The sequence below is a fragment of the Phyllobates terribilis genome, unplaced genomic scaffold (genome assembly GCF_046119375.1).
Source record: "Phyllobates terribilis strain yellow unplaced genomic scaffold, ASM4611937v1 Scaffold_12__6_contigs__length_324123572, whole genome shotgun sequence".
In the NCBI taxonomy this organism is placed as follows: domain Eukaryota; kingdom Metazoa; phylum Chordata; class Amphibia; order Anura; family Dendrobatidae; genus Phyllobates; species Phyllobates terribilis.
Window position 1 is genome coordinate 77042701 of NW_027362772.1, and position 23443 is coordinate 77066143.

A 23443-nucleotide genomic window follows, 5' to 3' on the forward strand; every position below is an offset into this window, starting at 1 on the left:
TATAATTTGGCTAGCGTGGCATACCGGGGCAGGTACACTTCCCTCTCCCCAATATTTATTATGCGAACGGGCACCCTCCCATGGCGTACATCAACCACCCCCCGTGCTGTCAAAATGGTGGGCCTACTGTCCGAGTAAACTGGTTCTACCATTGCCTGGTAATCTCTACCTCTCAGACCAATAGCTGCCCGGCACCAAATCATCATTTCACTTTTTGGGGGCATGGCAATAGGAAAAGGGTCACACATTCTTACGCTACCAATCTCACCGCCGGAGAGTTCCACCTGTTGCCATCGCATCAGTGCCCGGATCTCTTTCTGGAGCACCCGCTGCTCGCCGGAGCTGGCATTCTTGGCAACCTGCTGTAAAAGGAAAATCACCTCTGCAAGACAATTTTCAATTACATTAGTTCCTAGAGTTATTTTTGGGTGACTCTCATGTTTGTCAATATCTACAATGATCAGTCCCTGTGCTGCCAGTTCGACTCTACCGATTTTGATGGTCACCTCTTTAAATCCGATCTGTGGCACGGGCTGGCCATTGCTGGCGATGATACTCAAGTCGTCGTCAGGGTAGCGGGTAATATCCGAGTCATTCCAGTACTGCTTAAAGAGCACGTACGTGATGGTGGTGACCTGTGACCCGGTGTCCAGTAGGGCACTCATGGGAATGCCATCCAATACCACAGGCAAGACTGGACGTCCTCCCACATATCTGTCGCGCCAGTTCGATGGGCCTGGTGATCTTTTTCCTGGGGGTTGGCCCTCTACCCCAGGTTGTGCCCGTTTAAAGAACAGTTCCTTGCCATATGTCCAGGTTGATTGCAGCGGCGGCAGATGGGTCGTCCGTCCTCGCTGTATCGGTCACTGGGTCTTCCTCTGGCCGGTGGGGTCCTCCTTGGTCGACGCCACGGGATGTCCTCCGGTCCGGATGCCAGCTGGATCTTCCCTGGGGTGGAAGCCTGTAAAGACTGCACAGTTCGGGTTAGCGCAGCAACGCTCTTAGCTAGCTCTTGGACCTGATGGTGTAGGTCTGGAGCCGGGTCATTGTCCAAAGCCTGCGCATCTGCTCCCACAGGCCCTGCCGACAAGGGCGCCGCCTCCTGGTCGTAAGTGATAGCAGGGCGCTTGTGGGTTGTAACGGGTCCGGGAGGCGGAACCTCTGAGCTACTATACAAGGGGGCGGCCCTTGTAAGGGAGCGGGTGGCAGTCTCTGGGTGAACGGACAGGGAGTTACGGCAAGTGATCAGGGCAGTCTCTGGGTAAGGGGTAGGTACGACCTGTGATGGCAGAGCCTCCGGGTAGGCTAGCAGGCAGATGGTAGATGTGTGCTCCCAGGTGAGCAAGTGAGAGTCTCTGGAATAGCAGGTGGTCACGGCACGTGACGGCGGAACCTCCGGGCTGGCAGGCAGGTAGGTAACGGAGAAGCGCTCCCAGGTGAGCGGGCAAGAGTCTCTGGAATAGCTGGTGGTCACCGCACGTGACAACGGGACCTCCGGGCTGGCAAGCAGGCAGGTAACGGAGATGCGCTCCCAGGTGAGCGGGCAAGAGTCTCTGAGATAGCTGGTGGTCACAGCACGTGACAACGGAGCCTCCGGGCTGGCAAGCAGGCAGATAACGGAGAAGCGCTCCCAGGTGAGCGGGCAAGCTGGTCCATAGACAGACTGACCGGAGTAGTAAGGCAGACCGTCGGACCTCAGGCAAGCAGGCAGGTAGGTGATATGCGCTCCCAGGTGAGCGGGCAGGCTGGTCCTTTAGACAGACTGACAGGAGTAGTAAGGCAGACCGTCGGACCTCAGACTGGCAGACAGGTAACAGGTATTCAGGCAGGAATCAGGCAGGTAACTGGCAGGAAACTGGCAGGTAACTGGCAGGTAACTGGCAACGGGACCTGAGGGCTGAAGCACAGGTGAGACACAGGTGCAAACAACATTGCTCGGGCACCTCCATTTTGGAGGAGGTGCCTTATATATGATGAAGTCCTCCGGCCATTGGCCGGGGACTCTTTAGGGCGGCGCGCGCGGCCCCTTTAAGAGGAGGGAAGCGCGCGCGCGCCCTAAGCACAGGGGCCAGGAAGGAGCGCGCGCTGAGAGCAGAGCAGGAGGAGGACGCCGGGACGGAGCGCGCGCTGACAGCAGAGCAGGAGGAGGACGCCGGGACGGAGCGCGCGCTGACAGCAGAGCGGGGAGAGGACGCCGGGACGGAGCGCGCGCTGACAGCAGAGCGGTGAGGGGAGCAGCGTCCCTGCCTAGCAGAGGGCAGGGACGCCAGCGCTACAGTACCCCCCCCTTTAGGCCCCCCCTTTTTTAGGCCAGACAGAAATTTAGCTAGGATGAGAGGGGCATGGATATTCTCCCGGGGCTCCCACGTTCTCTCCTCAGGACCAAACCCCCTCCAATCTACCAAGAAAAAGGTCTTTCCTCTTACCCTTTTGGTGGCAAGAATGTTCTCTACCTCAAACTCGTCTTCAGCAGAAACCGGAGCAAGAGGCGTACCTGTAGACTTAGAAAAAGAGTTAAGTACCACAGGTTTGAGGAGAGATACATGGAAGGAGTTAGGGATCCGTAAGTTGGCCGGGAGTTTCAATTTATAGGCCACCGGGTTGATCTGACTGATAACCTCCAGTGGGCCGATGAACCGAGGCCCCAACTTATAGGAAGGGATCTTGAGCCGGACATATTTGGACGAGAGCCAGACTTTATCCCCAGGACGGAATTGAGGAGGATCCAGACGTCCTTTGTCAGCGTGCCTTTTCATACGCTCGGATGACAGAAGGAGTGCGGACCGGGTACTCTCCCATATGGAGGAAGACTCGCTCTTGTGATTGTTGTACGAGAATTCGGCCCATGGCAGGAGATCCACCCAGTCAGAATGGTGAGCATTAACGAAGTGCCGGAGGTAACTGGTCAGGTTCTGATTGATCCGCTCCACTTGACCATTAGACTGTGGGTGGTAAGCGGAGGAGAAGTCCAGAGTGACGTCTAGCAATTTACAAGTGGCTCTCCAGAAACGAGAAGTGAACTGTACTCCTCGATCCGACACGATGTGACGGGGCAGGCCATGAAGACGGAAGATGTGGCGGATAAAGACTCTGGCCAGCTCGGGTGCAGACGGAAGACCTGGCAGGGGAATGAAGTGAGCCATCTTGGAAAAGCGGTCAGCGACCACCCAAATGACCGTACAACCGGCAGAGACGGGCAGATCAGTTACGAAGTCCATCGCTATATGCTGCCAGGGGGCAGCAGGTGCTGGCAGAGGAAGAAGGCGGCCGGCCGACAGGTGTCTCGGAACCTTGTTGCGGGCGCAGGACACACAGGCAGAAACAAAGTCCATAACATCCTTGTGCAGGTTAGGCCACCAGTAGTGCCGGGTAATAAGCTGGAGGGTCTTTTTCTGACCGGCGTGGCCAGCTAGTTTAGACGAATGACCCCAGTGTAGGATCCTCTCCCGATCAGGTACCGATACGAACGTCTTACCAGGAGGGAGACAATTTAGACTCACGGGGGCCACCTGCATTACTCTGGCGGGATCGATGGGGCAGTCACATGGTCTATGAGGTGGTAATGTCTCTGCCTCCTCCATATCAAAGACATCAGCACAAGACCAATAAGGAATCGGAAGTCCAGGTAGATTAGCTGGGATAGGAGAGGGACGGACGGAATGGACGGGAACCAGACAGGTTTTATGACAGTCTTGTCCCCAGCGAAGGACTTCTCCGGTTTGCCAGTCAAGCACGGGTGCATGTCTCTGGAGCCAAGGCAGACCTAGCAAGAGGGCGTGAGAGAGTCCAGGCAGAACGTGAAGGGAGATACTCTCTGAATGCAGCATACCCACTTGCAGAGTAATGGATTCGGTGATGAATTGGATGGGGCGAGATAAGAGGCCCCCATCCACGGCAACAACAGACAAGGGTACAGCCAGAGGTTTGGTGGGGATGCGGTATTTCTCCACCAGGGACAGTGAAATAAGATTTCCGGCTGCTCCAGAGTCAAGTTGGGCTAGTTCGGAATAACGATTCTCCCCGCAGATGATTGAGACAGACAGCAGCAGGGATGGAGAGGATTTATTTTTGTCTAGATCAAGTCCTCTGAGCGAACCTAGACACAGGCGTTCTCCCGACCTCTCCGGGCAGGCACGGATCCGATGCTCCTTACTGCCACAGTAGAAGCAGCTCCCCTCGGCACGGCGAAAGTCCTGACGGGATTTGACCATCTTGGTCTGGTCGACCTGCATAGGCTCAGGAGAGTGTACCTGGGGAGAAACGGAAGGAGTGACGGGTTTCAGAAAAGTAGGAACCAGACGTGGAAGCCCCTTTTCACGGGTGACCTCTTTGGCACGTTCCTGGAACCGTAGGTCAATCCGGGTGGCAAGAGTTATTAGGTCATCGAGAGTGGTAGGAATGTCCCGACCAGCAAGTTCATCTTTAATACGGCCGGACAGACCCTCCCAGAAGACGGATACCAGAGCTTCGTTATCCCAGGCCAGCTCCGAGGCAAGGGTACGGAACCGTATGGCATATTGACCCACGGTGAGGCTTCCCTGACGGAGGCGTAGCAGAGATGATGCGGATGAGGTCCTCCGTCCGGGTTCGTCGAAGGCTTTCCGGAAAGCCGTGAGAAAGGCAGGCAAGTCGGACACCAGGGGGTCTCCTCTCTCCCATAGAGGATTTAGCCAGGCCAGAGCCTCCCCGGTGAGATGGGACATGATGAATGCAATTTTGGCTCGGTCGGAGTTAAACTGGTGGGACAATAGTTCAAAATGCAGGGTGCACTGATTTATGAAGCCCCGAGCCAGGACGGAGTCGCCTCCGAAGCGAGGAGGTGCAGAGAGCCGGGGCCCGGAAAAGGATACCATGGTACTGGCCGTAGTTGCAGGATCAGACAGGGTGTTCAGGCGAGTATTAACATTCCGCAGATGACCCAGGATGGCCTCCTGTTGGGACTTCTGACGGGACAGTTCAAGACAGAGGTCCGAGAGCGAGGGAGCTTGGGTGCCACCGGGTTCCATGGCCCGAGCAAACTGTAACGGGTCCGGGAGGCGGAACCTCTGAGCTACTATACAAGGGGGCGGCCCTTGTAAGGGAGCGGGTGGCAGTCTCTGGGTGAACGGACAGGGAGTTACGGCAAGTGATCAGGGCAGTCTCTGGGTAAGGGGTAGGTACGACCTGTGATGGCAGAGCCTCCGGGTAGGCTAGCAGGCAGATGGTAGATGTGTGCTCCCAGGTGAGCAAGCGAGAGTCTCTGGAATAGCAGGTGGTCACGGCACGTGACGGCGGAACCTCCGGGCTGGCAGGCAGGTAGGTAACGGAGAAGCGCTCCCAGGTGAGCGGGCAAGAGTCTCTGGAATAGCTGGTGGTCACCGCACGTGACAACGGGACCTCCGGGCTGGCAAGCAGGCAGGTAACGGAGATGCGCTCCCAGGTGAGCGGGCAAGAGTCTCTGAGATAGCTGGTGGTCACAGCACGTGACAACGGAGCCTCCGGGCTGGCAAGCAGGCAGATAACGGAGAAGCGCTCCCAGGTGAGCGGGCAAGCTGGTCCATAGACAGACTGACCGGAGTAGTAAGGCAGACCGTCGGACCTCAGGCAAGCAGGCAGGTAGGTGATATGCGCTCCCAGGTGAGCGGGCAGGCTGGTCCTTTAGACAGACTGACAGGAGTAGTAAGGCAGACCGTCGGACCTCAGACTGGCAGACAGGTAACAGGTATTCAGGCAGGAATCAGGCAGGTAACTGGCAGGAAACTGGCAGGTAACTGGCAGGTAACTGGCAACGGGACCTGAGGGCTGAAGCACAGGTGAGACACAGGTGCAAACAACATTGCTCGGGCACCTCCATTTTGGAGGAGGTGCCTTATATATGATGAAGTCCTCCGGCCATTGGCCGGGGACTCTTTAGGGCGGCGCGCGTGGCCCCTTTAAGAGGAGGGAAGCGCGCGCGCGCCCTAAGCACAGGGGCCGGGAAGGAGCGCGCGCTGAGAGCAGAGCAGGAGGAGGACGCCGGGACGGAGCGCGCGCTGACAGCAGAGCAGGAGGAGGACGCCGGGACGGAGCGCGCGCTGACAGCAGAGCGGGGAGAGGACGCCGGGACGGAGCGCGCGCTGACAGCAGAGCGGTGAGGGGAGCAGCATCCCTGCCTAGCAGAGGGCAGGGACGCCAGCGCTACATGGGTCACAACGCCACCCGGTGCCGGTTCTCGGAGCACCCGGATGGCTCTGTCCTTGAACTGTGCAAAGCCCAGATGGGGATCCTGTAAGGCCATTGCCCGCAACTGGGTTCGGTGGGTATTACAATACAGTCCCTCTATAAACTGTTCGGTCAACAGCCTGTCCTCGTTTCCCACTCCATCAGGGTCGGTCTGCTTAATGGCCCTCAGGGCCTCTTGTAGGTTTAGTGCATAGTCCCTTATACTCTCATGCGCTCGATGCTTGCACCCGTAGAATCTAAGCTTAATCTCGGCTGAGGTGCGGGTATCAAAGGTGTCCTTCAGCCGGGTTAGTATCCCTGCGACAGTCTTCCTCCCAGGTGGCCAGGATTTTACTTCCCTTTTGGCTGCCCCGGTTAGTTGGGCCACCAGGATGCTCACTTTTTGCTCTTCTGTGAGGGGGTACACCTGGAAGAGGCTATCCAGCTTTTCTCTAAAGTCATGCAGGGTATGTGACTCCCCTGAGTACTGGGGTAGCCAAGCTGCTCCCGGGATATAGGGCATGGTGAAGGGCATAACTGCAGCAGCGGTAGCGCTGGCGGGGGTTGAGGCAGTGAAGCTCTCCTCCGTATCCGACATCTTCCTCCCCCCTAGTGGACCGTGGCCTACCTTGCGATGATCCTCTTCCGTAGGCCGCGGCTCCGCAGTGGATCGTCAGGGTTGAGGACCTTCCGTCGCGCTCCTGTGACGTCGGCGTCTGCTGGGCTCCTTCCAGGACCTTACGCAACGTCCGGACGTGAGGCGGGGCTTCAGTTCTCGCGCGCTTTCGGAGTCCACGCCCCTCTTCTTCCCGCGCGGCGTCCTCAAGATGGCGTCCAATGGCGGGAAAACTCCACGGATGGCGGGAAGAAGGCAGAAGATGGTGCCGGATGGCGGGAAACTTCACCGATGGCGGGAAGAAGGCTGAAGATGGCGCCGGATGGTGGGAATCTTCACCACAGGTAAGTTTGAAAAGTCTCTTTTTCAGGCACGCAGTACCTGGTGGTTGCGGGCACGAAATCCTGCCGACTACGCCAAAGTTGACGCGCCCCTGGGCCTGTGTCGCGCTGCGTTGCGCACGCGGGAGCTTACCCGGAGCCGGATCTCTTGAGGGTTGTAGTCTCGTGGCGGTGACCCGGTTCGTGCCCAGGGAGTCAAACTGAGCGGCGATGTAACAGCGGTAGATGCAGGATGACTACGCCACCCGTTGAATGCAGCTATGGAGCTGCCGCTGCAGGACAGTCCGCTGAGGCCGGTGGATGGATGGTGCAGCGTAGATGGTATAACCCCCAACGGGAGGGGTATGGCCTCAGGGCAGCAGATGTGGATGATGGGGGGAGCAGGAACCACTCAGATGGTGCGGTGTAATTCAGGGTCTTTACTGGTAACAACGATAGACCCTCCCGGAGTACTTGCTAGTGAACGGGGCCTGGTCAGTCCTTGAGCAGATGGGATCTCCTCTGGCCAGGCGGAGTTGTAGGCCTCCCAAACTGACTGTACTCTTCTGGCTACCTTGCTAGAAGCGGATATAAGTAGCCCACGTCCCTGAGTGTACCGTGTGGTGCTCACCCGTATGGCCGGTGACTCGGGGCCTTCTAATGGCTTCCGCTCCACGATGGCGGTGCTGGTCCCACGCGTGTGACCGTGCCTTCGGGTTTCTGGGCCTGAGGACCTGAAATCCCCTGCCGGTCGGCTTCTGCTGCTGGGTAAGAGTTAGTCCCCACAGCCTCGGACGCCGGGTCCGGTAAGAAAGCTTCTCAGTCAGGGCGAGCTCTGCAGCTGCCAGCCCCTGACTCGTAGTAGTATTGCTTCTGCTGTTTCTTGTCTCTACTCTCCTTGACTGCTAACCCTGCTTCAGCCCCGGGTTTATATAGGGGAAGTTCTTCCCCTCCCAAGACTGGGCAGGAGGTGTGGCATGCACAGGATCCCTGACCAAAGGACCTCCCACCTGCTCTCAGACATAATATCTCTATCACTGTGGCAACCAGACCCCTGGGGTGTCACATATATAGAAAAGGAGGCGCTGGTAGGCTGATCACTATCAGAGGCAAATTAAGAGACACAAACCACTAAGTGTCAGTGGGTAGGTGTGGCAAATTACAGACAGTTTTAATTTGCGCTTAGGTAGTGAGACGGACTCAAGGTTTAAAATAAAAGGTTATTCTTTATTTAGGGTCATAAAATGTTAAAAGATGATATAAAAAGTTACTTTTAGATGCAAAAATTCAATACACAAGTTTTAGGTAAAGTGCATATAAATAGGGGAGATTAGCTGTGAGAGGATATAGCGGTTCTGCTCTTGATAGGAGAGGGTCGTTGGTTTGTTTTGGCTCAGAGGTTGAGGACCTGTAGAGAGAAGGTTAGGTTGTTTAGATTTTCATTTGGGGAGTACTCGTCTATAGAAATTAGGACTTGATAATTACCTGGTCTGATTTCTCGGTAGGTTATTGGATGTGGACAGAGTGTTCCGTCTTTGGATTCTTGGAGTTGGGCTCTGTAATACAGTGCAGAGGTTAGTATCACCCGTGGCCTAGGGGTTCTGGTAGATATTGGTAACCTCAATACCTGTATAGAATGGTGTGATTGTGGTCCTGGTCCAAGGTTGTTAGGTTGGTGGCAGGGGATTAACCTGCTCGGCGACCTTGCTACAATAGTGGTTGTGCCTTTGGAGGATAGCAAGGTATATAGATGAGGCTGAATATATAAATGGGACTGGGTATACAGGTGGGAGGGTTGGAGGATGTGGGACAGGTTGTTTTACCTGTGGCGTGTCCGGGTAGAGTCTGGCTTGTTCCGTTATTTGTGTAGAGGGGTCAGGTATCTTTGTTATCAGAGTATCCCCAGGGATCTTGGGTGCTACTTCAGGTGTATCTGTTGGTAAAGGTATATAGTATGGTTTTTAGGTCAAGTTTGGATCTTAGGAGGAACTGGTGAAGTTAAATAGAGGTAGTGTTACCTGTGAGTAGTCTGGTAAGGTCCTGGTGGCACAGGTTAATGTGCTATAGGGTCTTATGGTCTGGCAAGGGTGCCTGGTAGAGGGAGAACACGGAGGTAGGTAGCGGAGCCCCGAACGTATTGGCAGTCACCCCTGATGTATTGGTGCAGAATCTGGAGGTAGATCACCATTCTGGAGATGGATATAATTGGTGGTCGGTGAGAGGTCTGGCTGTGGTGCTCCGTGGAGGTTGCACAGCGCGCGGTGTGCTTACAGTTGGTAGCGGTCTTACGTGGGTCCTGCAGAGAGCCGTCGTCCCAAAATGTGCTTACAGTCCTGGGAGGCGAGCGGGTGATTCTTGTAGCCGGAGAGAGAGCGGAGTCCCAGCCGGTGACTGCCTCTGGCTCGCGTTGTTCCGGGTAGGGTGAGTACGCACTTCCTGCAGAAAGCGCGCGAGGACCTGTGTGACGTGGTATCACGTGACATGGAGGTACGGAGGCCTGTTTGTGCTTGCTTGGCTGGGATAGGACAATTTCCAACGCGTTTTGAAAGCCTCTGCTTTCTTCCTCAGGGATAGTCCTATTCAGCAGTGTGGTGCCTTTATATACCCTATGGGGGTATGGTCCTACTAAGTGCCTGTCAATCATTCGTGTACCTGTCAGTTATTGAATGCGAACAGTTCAATTTCACTGTTCAGTCCTCTCGGCTTGAGGGTATTTAATTGGAAAATCCACTTACTCTCTATTTTGGACATTGTTTTAATAAAGTCACCTGATCTCCAATGTATTGGAACGGTTTGAATGCCTGTAACCTGGATCCCATTAATGGATCCATTATGTTTCTCCATGAAGTGTTTGGAGAGCGGGTGTCCCGTGTATTTGTTTTTTATGTTCCTTAGGTGTTCGTTGATTCTGACATTCATGGGCCGTTTTGTTCTCCCCACGTACATTTTTTTGCATGGGCATATCAGGCTATAAATCACTCCTGTGGTCGTGCATATTTCTATTATTATCACTATTTCCTATAGGTGTAGTTACTCCTTGAGAAAGCAAAGGTCAGGCGAAACGTGCGTCGAAGTGGGGGCTTCTCTTCTTGGTAGGTCCTGCTATGTCTGTATTATATTTCTATTATTATCACTATTTCCTATAGGTGTATTTACTATTGGTTCTTTATTATGTTTGGGATGTATTATTATACACTAAATATATACCTTGGTCATACTCCTTTCTACATATAGTATTTTCTATGTCACCTTTATCACAATGTCATATGCGGCAGACCTGCTTCTAGGTGTGTCCCCATAACTGATGTATAACCTAATTGTCAGAAAGCAAATTTATTCGGAAGGAATTTAATTCTTCTTCTTTTTCCAAATTCTATGGAATACGGATTTTTTGCAATTTTTTTCGCCCAACGCAAATTCATAAAAATGGCCGTCACTATTGTGCTGAACCATATTGGGCCAGAAAAACGATAAAAAAATGGACCTAATAGAGTCGGAAGGAGATAAAAAAAGAAGAGCGGAGGACCTTGGACAGCAGGCTGTGGAGACAGTGGGACATGTGAGTATTCGTTTTGTTTTTTTTTAAACATTCTATGTTTATTATGGTCTGGTGTCTGGAAAGACCCCAGACATTAATAAGGAACATTCATTTTGCATTGAATAACTTCTCTGTGAGTTGAATTTCTCTATAGAATCCGCACAATTTTTCGATTTCAGACATTGCCAGATTGGATCTTCTCTGTCGGGGAGCCTTTCATGTACCGGTACAAACTTACGTAGCAGTGTGACAATAATAATGTATAGTCTTCTCTCTGGAAACAGTAATGACTATGAAAGAGGTTTCGAGTAAGAATGAAACACGTAAAGTAAAAAATCTATTTTTCCAAAGCTTCTGAAACCAGGTACCAAACAGGATATTAAAAAGAACATAAAAAGAAGCCTCAACGTACAACGACTGATCTAATCGTGCAGCTAAAAAATAATCCTTTCATTTCTGAACGGAGCTCGTGCCTTGATAAATAAAAACATTGGAAACCCAATTCATCTTTCGACAGGTTTTTTTTAACTTGCTATTCTTATTTTATGCTGTAAGTAGTGATGAGCGAGTATGTTCGGTTAACCGTTTCGACGAGTACGCTCGGGTGAGTACCGAGTATCTTCAGCGTGCTCGGTGATATGTTTGAATCACTCCCGTGTGCATGATTTGCAACTGTTTGACAGCTTTAATACATGCGAGGAATGTATATTTCTTTCGCATTCCTCACATGTATTAAAGCTGCCAAACAGTCGCAAATCATGCAGACGGGAGTGATTTAAACATACGACCGAGCAGCTGTAAATACTCGGTACTCGCCCGAGCATACTTGGCGAAAGGATTAACCGAACATGCTCGCTCATCACTAGTTGTAAGCATTTTCTGATATTTTTTGCACTAAATTCTTCAAATTTGACTCTTGAATTTTGCACAGAATCAAAAATGTTCTTTATATTTTTTAACCTTTTTTTTGTACTAGAAAGTCGCAGGTTGCCGTTAAAATGTTGCAAAATTTGTGCAACATCTTGTACATAAAATCACTCCAGGAGGACATTTGTGCAAAAAATGTGCAACTTTTTAAAAAGTCTTGACGAATCACCCAAAAATATCTTAAACATTAAAAAAAGAACAAGTTGCAAAAAAACAGGCAGAAAACACCAAAAACTAGACAAAAAAAGGTGCAAATACAATAATGAATCGAGCCCCTTGTCACATATTATTAACTGATACTACTGAACATTGAACCCATATCATGTAGAATCATGCATCGTATGTACCTAGACTTCTAATAAAAAGACCAGACTGATGTGCGCAAACAAGTCTTTATTTCATCATGATTGACCAGAAAAGTGATAAAACACTGAAAAATTTGCGTTGCAATATTCCGAGGGGGCATCATTTTAATGGCTCCATTTATTGAAGTCATACATTAATATCTATCGTACGTCCAGACCTACGGCTGTATGTAGTTCAGTTTCCATACCACCAATGATAGGCTTGGTCACCCAGGATTCTGGTGTAGGTGGTGATTGCACCTGTACCTTTTTCGTAATATTCCCTAAAGGAAAAAGAAATGTATCCAATCAGTACAGATGAGAACTAGGATCACGTAATGAGACAGCCAAAGGGCTGAGTCCATGAGTTGGGGGAGCTTGGTGCCGAGTGGCACCACGTTTCTATTGCCAGAATGTGATTATTTCAACAGTGGTGGAATAGGGAGCCATTGGATCCCTTTCCCACCTTTCATCCTATGTGTCTGAGTCTCAGCACAGCAGGCATGATGATGTCACAAGATTGCGCCTGCTTTGTGGAGCCTCAGTCCTCCACACCACAGCACAAACCAGAGAAGCACATTAGTGGAATGTAGCTAGGTGAATAGTATTCATGTTTTTTTTACATTGCTGGTCAGTACTTCTGAGTGGTGTTGTGGAGCCATCTTATTGTGTGGAAGGCTGTGTGGGATCATGCTGTTTGGGGTGCTGTGGGAGGGCATCATACTGTGTTAGTCAACTCTGGGACCATGACACTGTTTGGGGGGCTGTGGGGACCACACACTGTGTGGGGGTTGCCAGAGACTCATACCATTTATGGAAATATGAGGGCCTTCAAATTGTACAAGGAGCTATGGGGGCCATGATACTGTATTGGTAGGTTTTGGGGACCATCATAGAGTGTATGTGTTGGAAGGCTCTAAGAGCATCATACTGTGTGGAGAAGTGTGGGCAGTTACTTCAGAGGCAGTTAGTCAGGGCAGGAGTCAGGTAACCCACACTCTGACTGCTTACTCTCTTTTAAGCATGTTTTGTCAGTTTTCACTCCTCCTCTATAGTCCTTCACTTTCTACTAACCCCTCTAATCCCTACTCCAAGTAAGGAACTGGTCATCTCTCCGTCCATCCTCCCCATCCATCTCACCTCCTCCTCAGAACTATTCCTCAACATTCAATCCTGTGTCTCCAAACACGGACAGCCACCTCATGCTCTCTCCGGCTCCCACTTGATGACACTTTCTCTGCTCCTCTTCACTGCCAATGACATCTCTCCAAATCCTGGTCCTCCTCACTGCATCCCCACAGTCACTTCCGCCTCCTATCCATGATCTGTCGCAAACTCTCGCAACCTCTCTTACCTCATACCCATTCACCCAGACCCCACTTCCCCAGTTGCACTAACAGGAGCTCTATGGAACGCTCACTCCATCTGCAACAAACTTTCTTACATTCATGATCTTTTCATTACTAACAAACTTTCCTTCCTTGTCATCACCGAAACCTGGCTCACCCCCTCTGACACAGTTTCTCCAGCTGCACTTTCTTATGTTGGATTCCACCTTTCCCACACCCCCTGCCCCAGAAGCAAACATAGTGGAGGAGTAGGCTTTCTCCTTTCTGATACCTGTGCCTTTACCCAAATCCCACTGCCGCCCTCCATTACTCTCCCCTCTTTTGAGGTGTACTGTGTGCGCATCTACTCCCCCTCCAACCTCCAACTGGCTGTCATTTACCATCCCCCAGGGCCAGCCACCACTTTTTTTGACCACTTCACCACCTAGCTACTTCACTTCCTTTCCGCTGACATCCCCACTATCATCATGGGCGACTTCAACATCCCCATTGACACTTCCCACTCATCTGTCTCTAAGCTTCTATCCCTCACTTCCTCCTTCGACCTTGCTCAGTGGTCTTCCACAGCCACTCACAAAGATGGCCACACACTGGACCTCATCTTCACCCACGTCTGTTCCCTATCTAACCTCTCCAACTCACATCTCCCTCTTTCTGACCACAACCTACTTACATTCTCTTCCCTCTCCTCTCCAGGTCCACAAACCCCACTCCACAAACTTGCACACGCTCGCAGAAATATATATCAAACACCTTGACCTACACTCACTCTCTGAATCCCTCCTCCTTCTTACAGACATAAGTTCCTTACACGATGCAGACACTGCTGCTGCTTTATATAACACCACAACAGCTGCAGCTCTCGATTCGGCTGCCCCTCTCACACATACCAAAGTTTGCATAATCAATAGGCAACCCTGGCACACCAACCTGTCTAAAGAACTGCGATGGGCCTCCAGGGTTGCTGAGCAGAGATGGAAAAGGTCCTGCTCCAACGAACACTTCATCGCATTCAAACAATCCCTCGACACTCACTGCAGCAAAGCAAATCTACTTCTTATCTCTCATATCCTCCTTGTCTCACAACCCTAAACAGCTATTCAACACTCTCAATTCTCTCCTCCATCCCCCAGTGCCTCCTCCCTCTTCTCTCATCTCAGCTGAAGACTTTGCCTCATTCTTCAAGCAGAAGATTGACAACATCAGACAAAGCATTTTGCCTTAAGTCCCCAAAGTCCCTCCTCGTATCTACCCAACCTTCCTCCTCCAAAAACAGCTTCTCCAACATTACAGATGATCAAGTTTCCTCTTTAGTCTCCAAATCACACCTCACCACTTGTGACCTTGACTCAATCCTATTCCACCTCATCCTTAACTTTACCACAGTCTTCATCCCACCCCTAACCCACCTCTTCAACCTGTCACTAACAACTGGCATCTTCCCTCATGTTTCAAACATGCCTCAATCACACCCATCCTCAAAAAGCCCTCCCTTGACCCAACCTCTCTGTCTAGCTATGGCCCCATATCACTCCTCCCCTATGCCTCAAAACTACTGGAACAACATGTCCACCTTGAACTGTTCTCCCACCTCTCCTCCTGCTTCCTCCTCGAACACTTACAATCAGGCTTTCGACCCCACCACTCCACTGAAACTGCCCTGACTAAAGTCACCAACGACCTACTAACCGCAAAATCAAAGCGCCACTACTCTGTCCTCCTCCTCCTGGACCTGTCACCAGCCTTAGACACAGTGGACCATTCCCTCTTACTACAGACTCTCTCTTCTCTTGGCATCACAGACTTGGCCCTTTATTGAATCTCTTCTTACCTAACAGACCAGACATTCAGAGTCTCCCACTCACACACCACCTCCTCATCTCGCCCCTTATCTGTCGGTGTACCCCAAGGTTCATTTCTAGTGCCCCTGGTCTTCTCCATCTACACCTTTGGCCTGGGACAGCTCATAGAGTCTCACGGCTTTCAGTATCACGTCTATGTTGTTGACACACAGATCTACCTCTCTGGACCCGATATCAACTCCTTACTAACCAGAATCCCACAATGTCTGTCCACTATTTCATTCTCCTTCTCTGCTAGATTTCTAAAATTTAACATGGATAAAACTGAATTCATCATCTTTCCTCCACCTCACTCAATCCCACCATCTGACCTATCCATCAAAGTTAATGACTGCCCACTCTCCCAGGTAACACGAGCTCGCTGCCTTGGAGTAACCCTGCACTCTGATCTCTCCTTCAAACCCCATATCCAAATCCTCTCCACTTCCTGCCGACTCCAACTCTGAAATATCTCCCGGATCTGCACATTCCTCAGCAAAGACTCTGCAAAAATGCTAGTGCATGCCCTCATCATCTCCCACCTCGACTACTGCAACATCTTGCTCTGTGGCCTCCCTTCTAACACTCTTGCACCCCTCCAATCTATTCTAAACTCTGTTGCCCAACTAATCCACCTGCCCCCCCGCTACTACCCGGCCTCACCCCTCTGTTAATCCATTCACTGGCTCCCCATTACCCAGAGATTCAAGTTCAAGACCCTAACCTTGGCATCTGTGACCTAGTCTCCTAGTACCTACCTGCAGGTGTGGTGCCCCTGGGGATTCAGTCGCCACAGAGGTACTGCACCTCACCCAGAGGTGTGGTGTCTCCTTCTCTCAGGTAAGGAGGGAGTGCTGCCTGGGACCCCAACACCCGCATTCAACACTACACTACTCCAGGCCGGCTGGAAGGGCATTATGCACTTCTTCTGCTGCCCTGTTCCTGGCTGGAGTGGGGGGAACCAAAGAGAGGGGGAACCAGTAGTGGGTGTGGGTGGAGGACGTAGAACAGGGGAGCACTTAGAGAATAAGTATATATAGGGAAGCCATCTTAGTTAGTGGAGAGTGTTGAGTTCAGTCAGTGAGTAGTAAGGAGAGGAGAGGAGGGGAGCAGAGTCTCTTCAGGAGCTCTGCTCCAGAAGTGGGGCCTAGTAAGAGAGGCCCAGGAGGGGAGCAGAGGAGAAAGGCTCCGGTAACATAAGGGATCCCAGGGAGTACGGTGAGTGCAGGATGGCACCCGTACGCCCGAATCTGCCAAGTGTCAGAGGGATAAGGCCGCAAGAAGGGAACCGGTCCCTGGACCAGCCGTGTTACTCCAGGTCTCGGCTGGAAAACCGGAGGCTTCTCTACTTCCTTGGTGCAGTCGCCACAGTCTCATCCTAGTCACCGTGAGGGTCAAGTAGGTCCGGGAACTTCAGGTTGCCCAGAGGGACTTCAGAGCACCCGATCGGGACTTCGTGTGGGGAAGCGCAGGGCAGGAGGGAGAAGACCCAGCGCAGGAAGTCGGTCTAGAAAGGAATATACAAAAGCAGGGTTCCGTCACGCGCTCCTGATATACCTGAGAAAGTGCTGAACCCCTTGTCTGGTAGATGCAGTGCAACGCGGGAGGCTGACACCCGTACAGTGTACCTGAGGAACTTAAACAGAACTGTGAGTAAACTCGGATGACTGCACTCCCCTGCCTCAGTCAGTTATTTCCGCTGCGCCATCTCTCTCTTGGACTACAAGCCCCAGCATCACCACCATTTCTACTACACTGCCCTGGGGCCCGCTCCACCTGTGGGGAGCCGTTCCAACCCAGCTGCCCTATCAACCGTCCCAGAAGTCTGAAGCAGCGCTGGTACCTATTACCAGAATCCACAGGTGGCGTCACGAACACTTCCTAAGAACTACAAATCCCATATAAATACTTCTTCTCTTTTTTGTTGACCGCCCTGGGCCACGGACCGGGCCGCCGCCACTGTGACATATCCCTCCCCCGGCATCTATAGGCCCGGCACCTAGTACCCCACTTCCCTGGGGGCGCGTCACACGCAGCCTCTGATCCTCACAAGATCTCCTTCTCTACTCCCCTCTTATCTCCTCTTCCCACAATCGCATACAAGATTGCTCCCGTTTGTCCTCCCTACTCTGGAACTCTCTACCCCAACATATCAGACTCTCACCTACCATGGAAGCCTTCAAAAGAAACCTGAAGACCCACCTCTTCCGACAAGCCTACAACCTGCAGTAACCACCGCTCCACAATACCGCGGCACGACCAGCTCTGACCTCACCTACTGTATCCTCACCCATAGACAACCAACAGAAGATTAGACCCCTAAAATATAACTTTTATTCGAATATGCTAAAAAGGACTCAGTAGTCACCATAACAACAAACACAAAAACAAGACAAAATGCCAGGGAACAGGGATAAGTCACACATCAGTCAGGAAGGATTATTGGCTCTATCTGTCCCTATTTTGTCCCTAAATTCTCTCCCTTCCTGACAGCGGAGGTTGGCACCCTAATTTTTGCTCCGTGGCGCCCCCGCTCAACGTCGGTGTCCCTAATATCCCTGGTAAATCTCTATCTTTATATTTAAAAAACCACAATCGTGAATAAAAGATAGAGAAAAGTGAACGTACAGATTAAGAAGCCGACAATTCATCATAGATATGTATTTAAGGAGACCCAAGTCTATATATTGCGACAATAATAATAGCCCTGGGAATTTTTTAGAAGGTAAAATTTGTCTCAAGATAGCTGGTTTATTACATTCATACACAAGCCAGCATATACTAAATAACCAAAGCTAATAAAGCAGGTTCTGTTATATATGAGACTAATCCCCAGAAGTAATGCCCACAGACCGGTATCACATGTTCGTCCTGCTCTATGTCGTTCTAAATTGTCAGAGCCAGAATGTGATACAGACTGTAACACATACAAGCAAAACAAATGACCAATTCTAAATGCATTATAACAATCTCAATATCATTTAGTAAGGAATAGCATTTATCATTGGTAATGCATTATGTCACATCTCATAGATATCAAAGAAATAACACAAATCATTAGTGATTCCTAATATCCTATGTCAGAAAATACAGGGACTTAGCACTTATCATAGATAGTCCCTCATATCATGTCCCAAATGCAAAGACAGTCTGATATCATATAAATAGACAGGGAGCAACACTTATCATTGATGATCCCTCATATCTCGTCCCTGTTCCCTGGCATTTTGTCTTGTTTTTGTGTTTGTTGTTATGGTGACTACTGAGTCCTTTTTAGCATATTCGAATAAAAGTTATATTTTAGGGGTCTAATCTTCTGTTGGTTGTCTAGTTTTGCAATTGGGCCCCGCTTATACATTCCTTGTTCAGGTGTATCCTCACCCATCCCTTGTAGATTGTGAGGCCTTGTGGGCAGGGTCCTCGGTCTCCTCCTGTAGCAGTCGCTGACTCGTCTTGTTCAAGAATGTTGTAAGTGTATTTGCTATGTATACCCCTTTTTCACATGTAAAGCGCCATGGAATAAATGGCACTATAATCATAAAAAATAATAATATACTCCTGTATGGGGGGCTGTCCGGACATCACACTGTTGGGGGCTATGGGAGATCATACTGTTTGGGAGGATGTGGGGGAAATCATAATGTTTGTATGGGAGCTGTGTCTGCATCATATTGTGTGAGGGGCTGTTGGGATATCATACTGTGTGAGTGGCTGTGCGGTAACCATACTGTTTGGATAGCTGTGGGAGCCATCTTACTGTGTGTGTAGAGAGCTTTGGAGTCATCATACTGTATGGGACGCTGTGGGGACATTATACAGTTTGGGGGGCTGTGGGACATCATACTGTTTGGGGGGCTGTGAGGGCCATAATACTGTGTATATGGGGGCTGTGGGGACATAACACTTTTGGGGGCTGTGGGAGATCATACTGTTTGGGGGGATGTGGGGCCATCATAATGTTTGTATGGGAGCTGTGTGTGCATCAAATTGTGTGAGGGGCTGTTGGGATATCATACTGTGTGAGTGGCTGTGCGGGAATCATACTGTTTGGATATCTGTAGGAGCCATCTTACTGTGTGTAGGAGAGCTTTGGGGGCATCATGCTGTATGGGGGGCTATAACACTGTGTATATGGGGGCTGTGGGAACATCATTATGTGTTGGGTGAGCTTTTAATAAAGATACAAGTGCTAAATATCAGGAGCAGTGGTATACATTAGTTGCTACTAAGAATACAGATTACAATAAGTCCTATGGTAACATGTATTAGCAGGAGAAGCGAGTCACCAAACTTAATTCTGCTCAATATTAAGTGCTAAAATAATAATTTTAATAATGATAATAATAATAATAAAAATGTTAATATTGAGCAGAATCAAAGGGGTTGTTCAGGCTTATTACAAAGGTCTGCAGGTTACACTAACTGGTGAACAATACAGACAGTAGCTGTATCTCTTAACAGTTAAAGGGATTAGCCACTCAGGATTCTTACACCCTATTACATCCTAGGTTGCTTTCAGATGCAAAGATCAACTCTTCCATTGCAAGATGTTGAATGATCATATATTACATGATTGCCCTGCCCAGTAGTAAACTTTGGTGCAAAGATCCAATAGTTTTTTTTATGAATTATCCCATAAGAAATTAATTCTAGTGGCATGTAATTGTCTCCAAAGCCTTCTCAAAATGGGGTTTATGGACCATTCTTGTATCAGAGCTTGGAGCCATTGGTAGAGAAACATGAAGTCTATGACAGCATTCTCAGAAAGAATGTGTGATCATCGGAGGTCTACAGTGAGAGAAGGTGGACTTTAGGCAAACAGCCCTGTGGTCTTCAAGGGCAATATATAGTGGTAGAATAGGTTATATCACAGAAGTTAAGGACTTTTGCATCTTCATCTAGTGCAAAAAAAATGTTTATTCTACTTGGAAAATGTCACCCAACCTTTCTACAAAGGCCAATCAGTCCAGACATGGAGTAATCCAGCAAACATGCAACTGTGAAGTACTTAGAAAATAGTAAAAGTTTTAATTGTGTAAAAGAAGAAGACAACTGGTCAAGTTCTTGTTTGTTAAAATACTTACTTAACCTTGTCATCTACTCCTAAGGATATTGCCTTCTCATACAGTTCCTGAGCTTTCCCACTGACTTGCTCCCATGTAGAACTCAACATGTCTTGTGCTTGGGACAAGTATGTGGGAGACTCCCGCTTCTGTATCCGGTAACTCTCAATTCCTGCAGAAAGAGACAGCATTATGGAGGAGGAAGAGGAGGAAATATTCAATGATTTCAAACAGCTACCTTACAGGAGAAAAGAGTAATTCTGCTATTTGATGAGCTAATCTATCTCCTCGAAACCTGCCTTAAAAAGTGTCAAAACGACTCGCTGGTCATATGTTCAGACATTTGAGCGTCTTTTAACTGCTTCAGGTTTCCAAAGACACCAAACAGTTATAAAAAAAAGTGACTGGTCCATTCTTCAGACGTTTTCGCTTCTCAATACGTTCTCTATGTGATTTTATTCAGAAGTAATCAAATTGAGCGATTCTGCCAGAAACAAATTTTGAGAGATTCGCTCATATCTACCCTTCACATATAAAATGGAGTTCATATGGTAAAACGGACATATGGACCTGAAAAACAGACACCACAAAGATGAAATATTATTTATTCTTTCCGGATGAAAAACAGGATTTTTTTCGTATGGCCTCAACTAAGAATTCATCAGCGAGCTTATGCTGCTAGGTGCGAGTGTATATCTCTTTTCTTCTGAGCACTTCTTAGCTGACTTGTGACCACATGAAAGTTGAGCTGAAGTTTGTGGTCATAAATCAGAAGCTCAGAAGAAAGTTAAAAAATTCTTAACTTTTCCATCTGTACGAGCTCACTCATGGACCTTCAGTTAACTCCACAAAAGACAGGCTCTAAGAGAAAAATGGTGCAAAACTTTTAAAGCAATGCGATTGCAAAAATTATTGTTAGCTAATAATACATACATTTAAGTAAAAAAAAGTGTCACTTTGCTTTGGGTTTTCCTTTAGCACTATAGGAAAAAAATAGAATTTTTTTTGCCAAGTACTCCAAAGATAGAGTCACTCTCGGCTCTGGCTAGTAGGTGAAAGTCCTTAAAAAAGATCACCATAGATTATTTAAAAAGGCACTTTCTAAATTAAAAATCCCCATAAGGTGATCCCATAGCATAATCTACTGCTTTTTTTCTTATACGGAAGATATGATATAAATGATAGGGGCGGAATGTTCAAAACTGTCTTAACAGTCTAACTGTTTTTGTTGCCCGTAGCAACCAATTGCAGCTTTAGAATTTTAAACTGAGTTGTTGTTTGTTGCTACGGGCAATAAAAACAGTTAGGCTTTAAACACAGTTTTGAACATTCCGCCCTTATATGGCGCATTAGTGATACATACCTGTACTGATGAGCAGCAGAAGAAGGGAAATGGCTAAAACTTGGGGTCTATTCATGGTCTTGTCCAATCTCTACTGGTCGCCTACAAAAGGATTTATACAAATTAGTTATATTTTTGTAGTACAGAGTAGAATATATATTATTTGCATCACTTTTTGCACTGATTGTGAAAAATACCATATAAACTGTGATGAAAAAGGATCCTTGTCCTGGTAGATGGGCAGCATGGCGGCTTTTTGGTGGCTTGAATAGATAGAAAAGGGCATCTGTGCAAGAACAATATAGTGCAATATGAGAGTAGATGCTTGCGGCTTTGGAAATGGAAACGGCCTCTTTTACCTCTTGGGCCCCTGTGCAGCTGCACAGGTTGCCCCATGGATTTTTGTGCCCTTGCACTGGTGATGGGGACCTGGATTCAAATCCAAAGTATGACATCTGTATGTTCCCCATGTTTTCCAGGGTTTTCTACCATCCTTCAAAGAGATACTGATAGGAAATATAGATTGTAAGCCCCAATGGGGACAGTGATAATGATATCTGTAAGCGCTTTGGAATATGATGGTGCTATATAAGTGTGAATAACAGGTAATCAAATACCTTTGTTGCAGAACTATCCCTCCTAACCAACATTTTGGGGGTTTGCAACGCAACATTTTTTTCTAGCAGGTGTGCACTTATCATTGGTGCAACCTTGGTCCAAGAGGTAAGGGGGCCACTTCTATCTCTCAAGCAGTTGATGAATAACTGGAATGCAAAGGGCCCATATACTGTTCTTGCACAGGGGGGCTTTTCTGTCTGTGTCCTCCAGTGTCTTCATCCCTATTAGTTGATTCTGTCTTTGCTGCTAAAGTGTTCACTAGATGACGCGCCCATTCATAAAAAGGTGACTATTTTAAGCTAAAAGTAAGAAAGAAGAGACAAGACTCTGCGAAGAAGTACAGGAGGACCGGGAAGAACAGATAACTTGTCACAAAATGCAACGTTAATGACGCGTATTATAGATTTACGTTTTGCAAGATCAACATGTAACTATTATCTTACAGCACAATACAATTGTAACATCGATATATTGCAGTACATGGCAGCCATCCAGTATTAGACACATTGCAATAGCAACTTACCTTCGGAAATACACCAGAAATAAACAGATAATCTGTGAAAACAAAAATTGCTACATGTTAGATTAAACATTAATGATACATTGCGTCAATATGAACCAATATAGGAAGACAAAGAAATGTATATACAGTGAAACCTACCCAAAAGAAGAGCTCCTTTACCAAGGACAGACTCTCACTTCTATATACTCTGTATACTGGTCATTTTCTTTGAGAAGACCACCCTTCCAGAAGTCCATTTTCCAGTGCATTTTTTGGATAATCATCTCAAAGAAGTTTTACTTAAATCTCGTAATTTTTAGTAAAAAAAACATCCATGATATTCCCCAAACCTTCTCCCCACCATCATTACCTTCTCTGGAGTATCACTGGGCTCATGGGTCACTTTGTTATATACTCTTTCTGCTGTGTTGTCAGTACTGAGGGTCCAAGTCCAAGCAAACAGTGAGCTCAGTGTTCAGAGGTCAGACACTTCTGACTTGTGTCTGAATTCAGAGCAGGACATTCATTTTACAATCAGCATTTTGCATGCTCTACTTTTATATTACTTCTGTACTATGGTCTCTAGATAATTGCTCATTTTTGGCAGAATATCTGAAAATTGAAATCTGTAAATCCACCAGAGAAGATTCTACTTTAGTTTACTGCTAACCACCTGACTGTCGTGCTCGGTTCTAATCTCTGCTGGCACAGAGCAGTCACTAACCGCTCCTGTCGGTGATTTTGAGGCTTCTGCTGACGTCACGTCAACAGAGCAGTAGCTTGTCTTCCGCTCTTCTCTGTTA

The 23443-nt window shown here is 48.6% G+C and overlaps 1 protein-coding gene and 1 long non-coding RNA gene across 3 annotated transcripts; both read right to left on the bottom strand.

Moving 5' to 3' along the window:
• Positions 1 to 8322: 8322 nt before the first annotated feature.
• On the bottom strand, positions 8323 to 10014 carry LOC141173092 (uncharacterized). The gene is made up of 2 exons (XR_012252583.1): positions 8602 to 10014; positions 8323 to 8524 (listed from the first exon to the last, which is right to left on the bottom strand). It is a non-coding gene; the product is annotated as an uncharacterized lncRNA (long non-coding RNA).
• Positions 10015 to 11959: 1945 nt separating this feature from the next.
• Positions 11960 to 23184, bottom strand: APOC2 (apolipoprotein C2). 2 transcript variants are annotated; one of them, XM_073656001.1, is made up of 5 exons: positions 23011 to 23184; positions 22662 to 22693; positions 21542 to 21622; positions 20200 to 20350; positions 11960 to 12209 (listed from the first exon to the last, which is right to left on the bottom strand). In XM_073656001.1, exons 3-5 carry the CDS (start codon positions 21594 to 21596, stop codon positions 12122 to 12124), a joined length of 294 nt encoding a protein of 97 aa, XP_073512102.1. In that variant the 5' UTR covers positions 21597 to 21622; positions 22662 to 22693; positions 23011 to 23184; the 3' UTR covers positions 11960 to 12121. The 2 variants fall into 2 exon arrangements, with proteins under 2 accessions (XP_073512102.1, XP_073512103.1); XM_073656002.1 differs by lacking the exon at positions 23011 to 23184 and adding an exon at positions 22800 to 22987.
• Between the last annotated feature and the right edge of the window lie 259 nt (positions 23185 to 23443).

Excerpts from the sequence above, each read along its gene's own strand:
- APOC2 (XM_073656001.1), bottom strand. The coding sequence starts at position 21,596 with ATGAATAGACCCCAAGTTTTAGCCATTTCCCTTCTTCTGCTGCTCATC. Across the intron at positions 20,351-21,541 it reads TCTGCTGCTCATCAGTACAG|GAATTGAGAGTTACCGGATA; the intron begins GTATGTATCACT and ends CTCTTTCTGCAG. Across the intron at positions 12,210-20,199 it reads GGAGTAGATGACAAGGTTAA|GGAATATTACGAAAAAGGTA; the intron begins GTAAGTATTTTA and ends TTTTTCCTTTAG.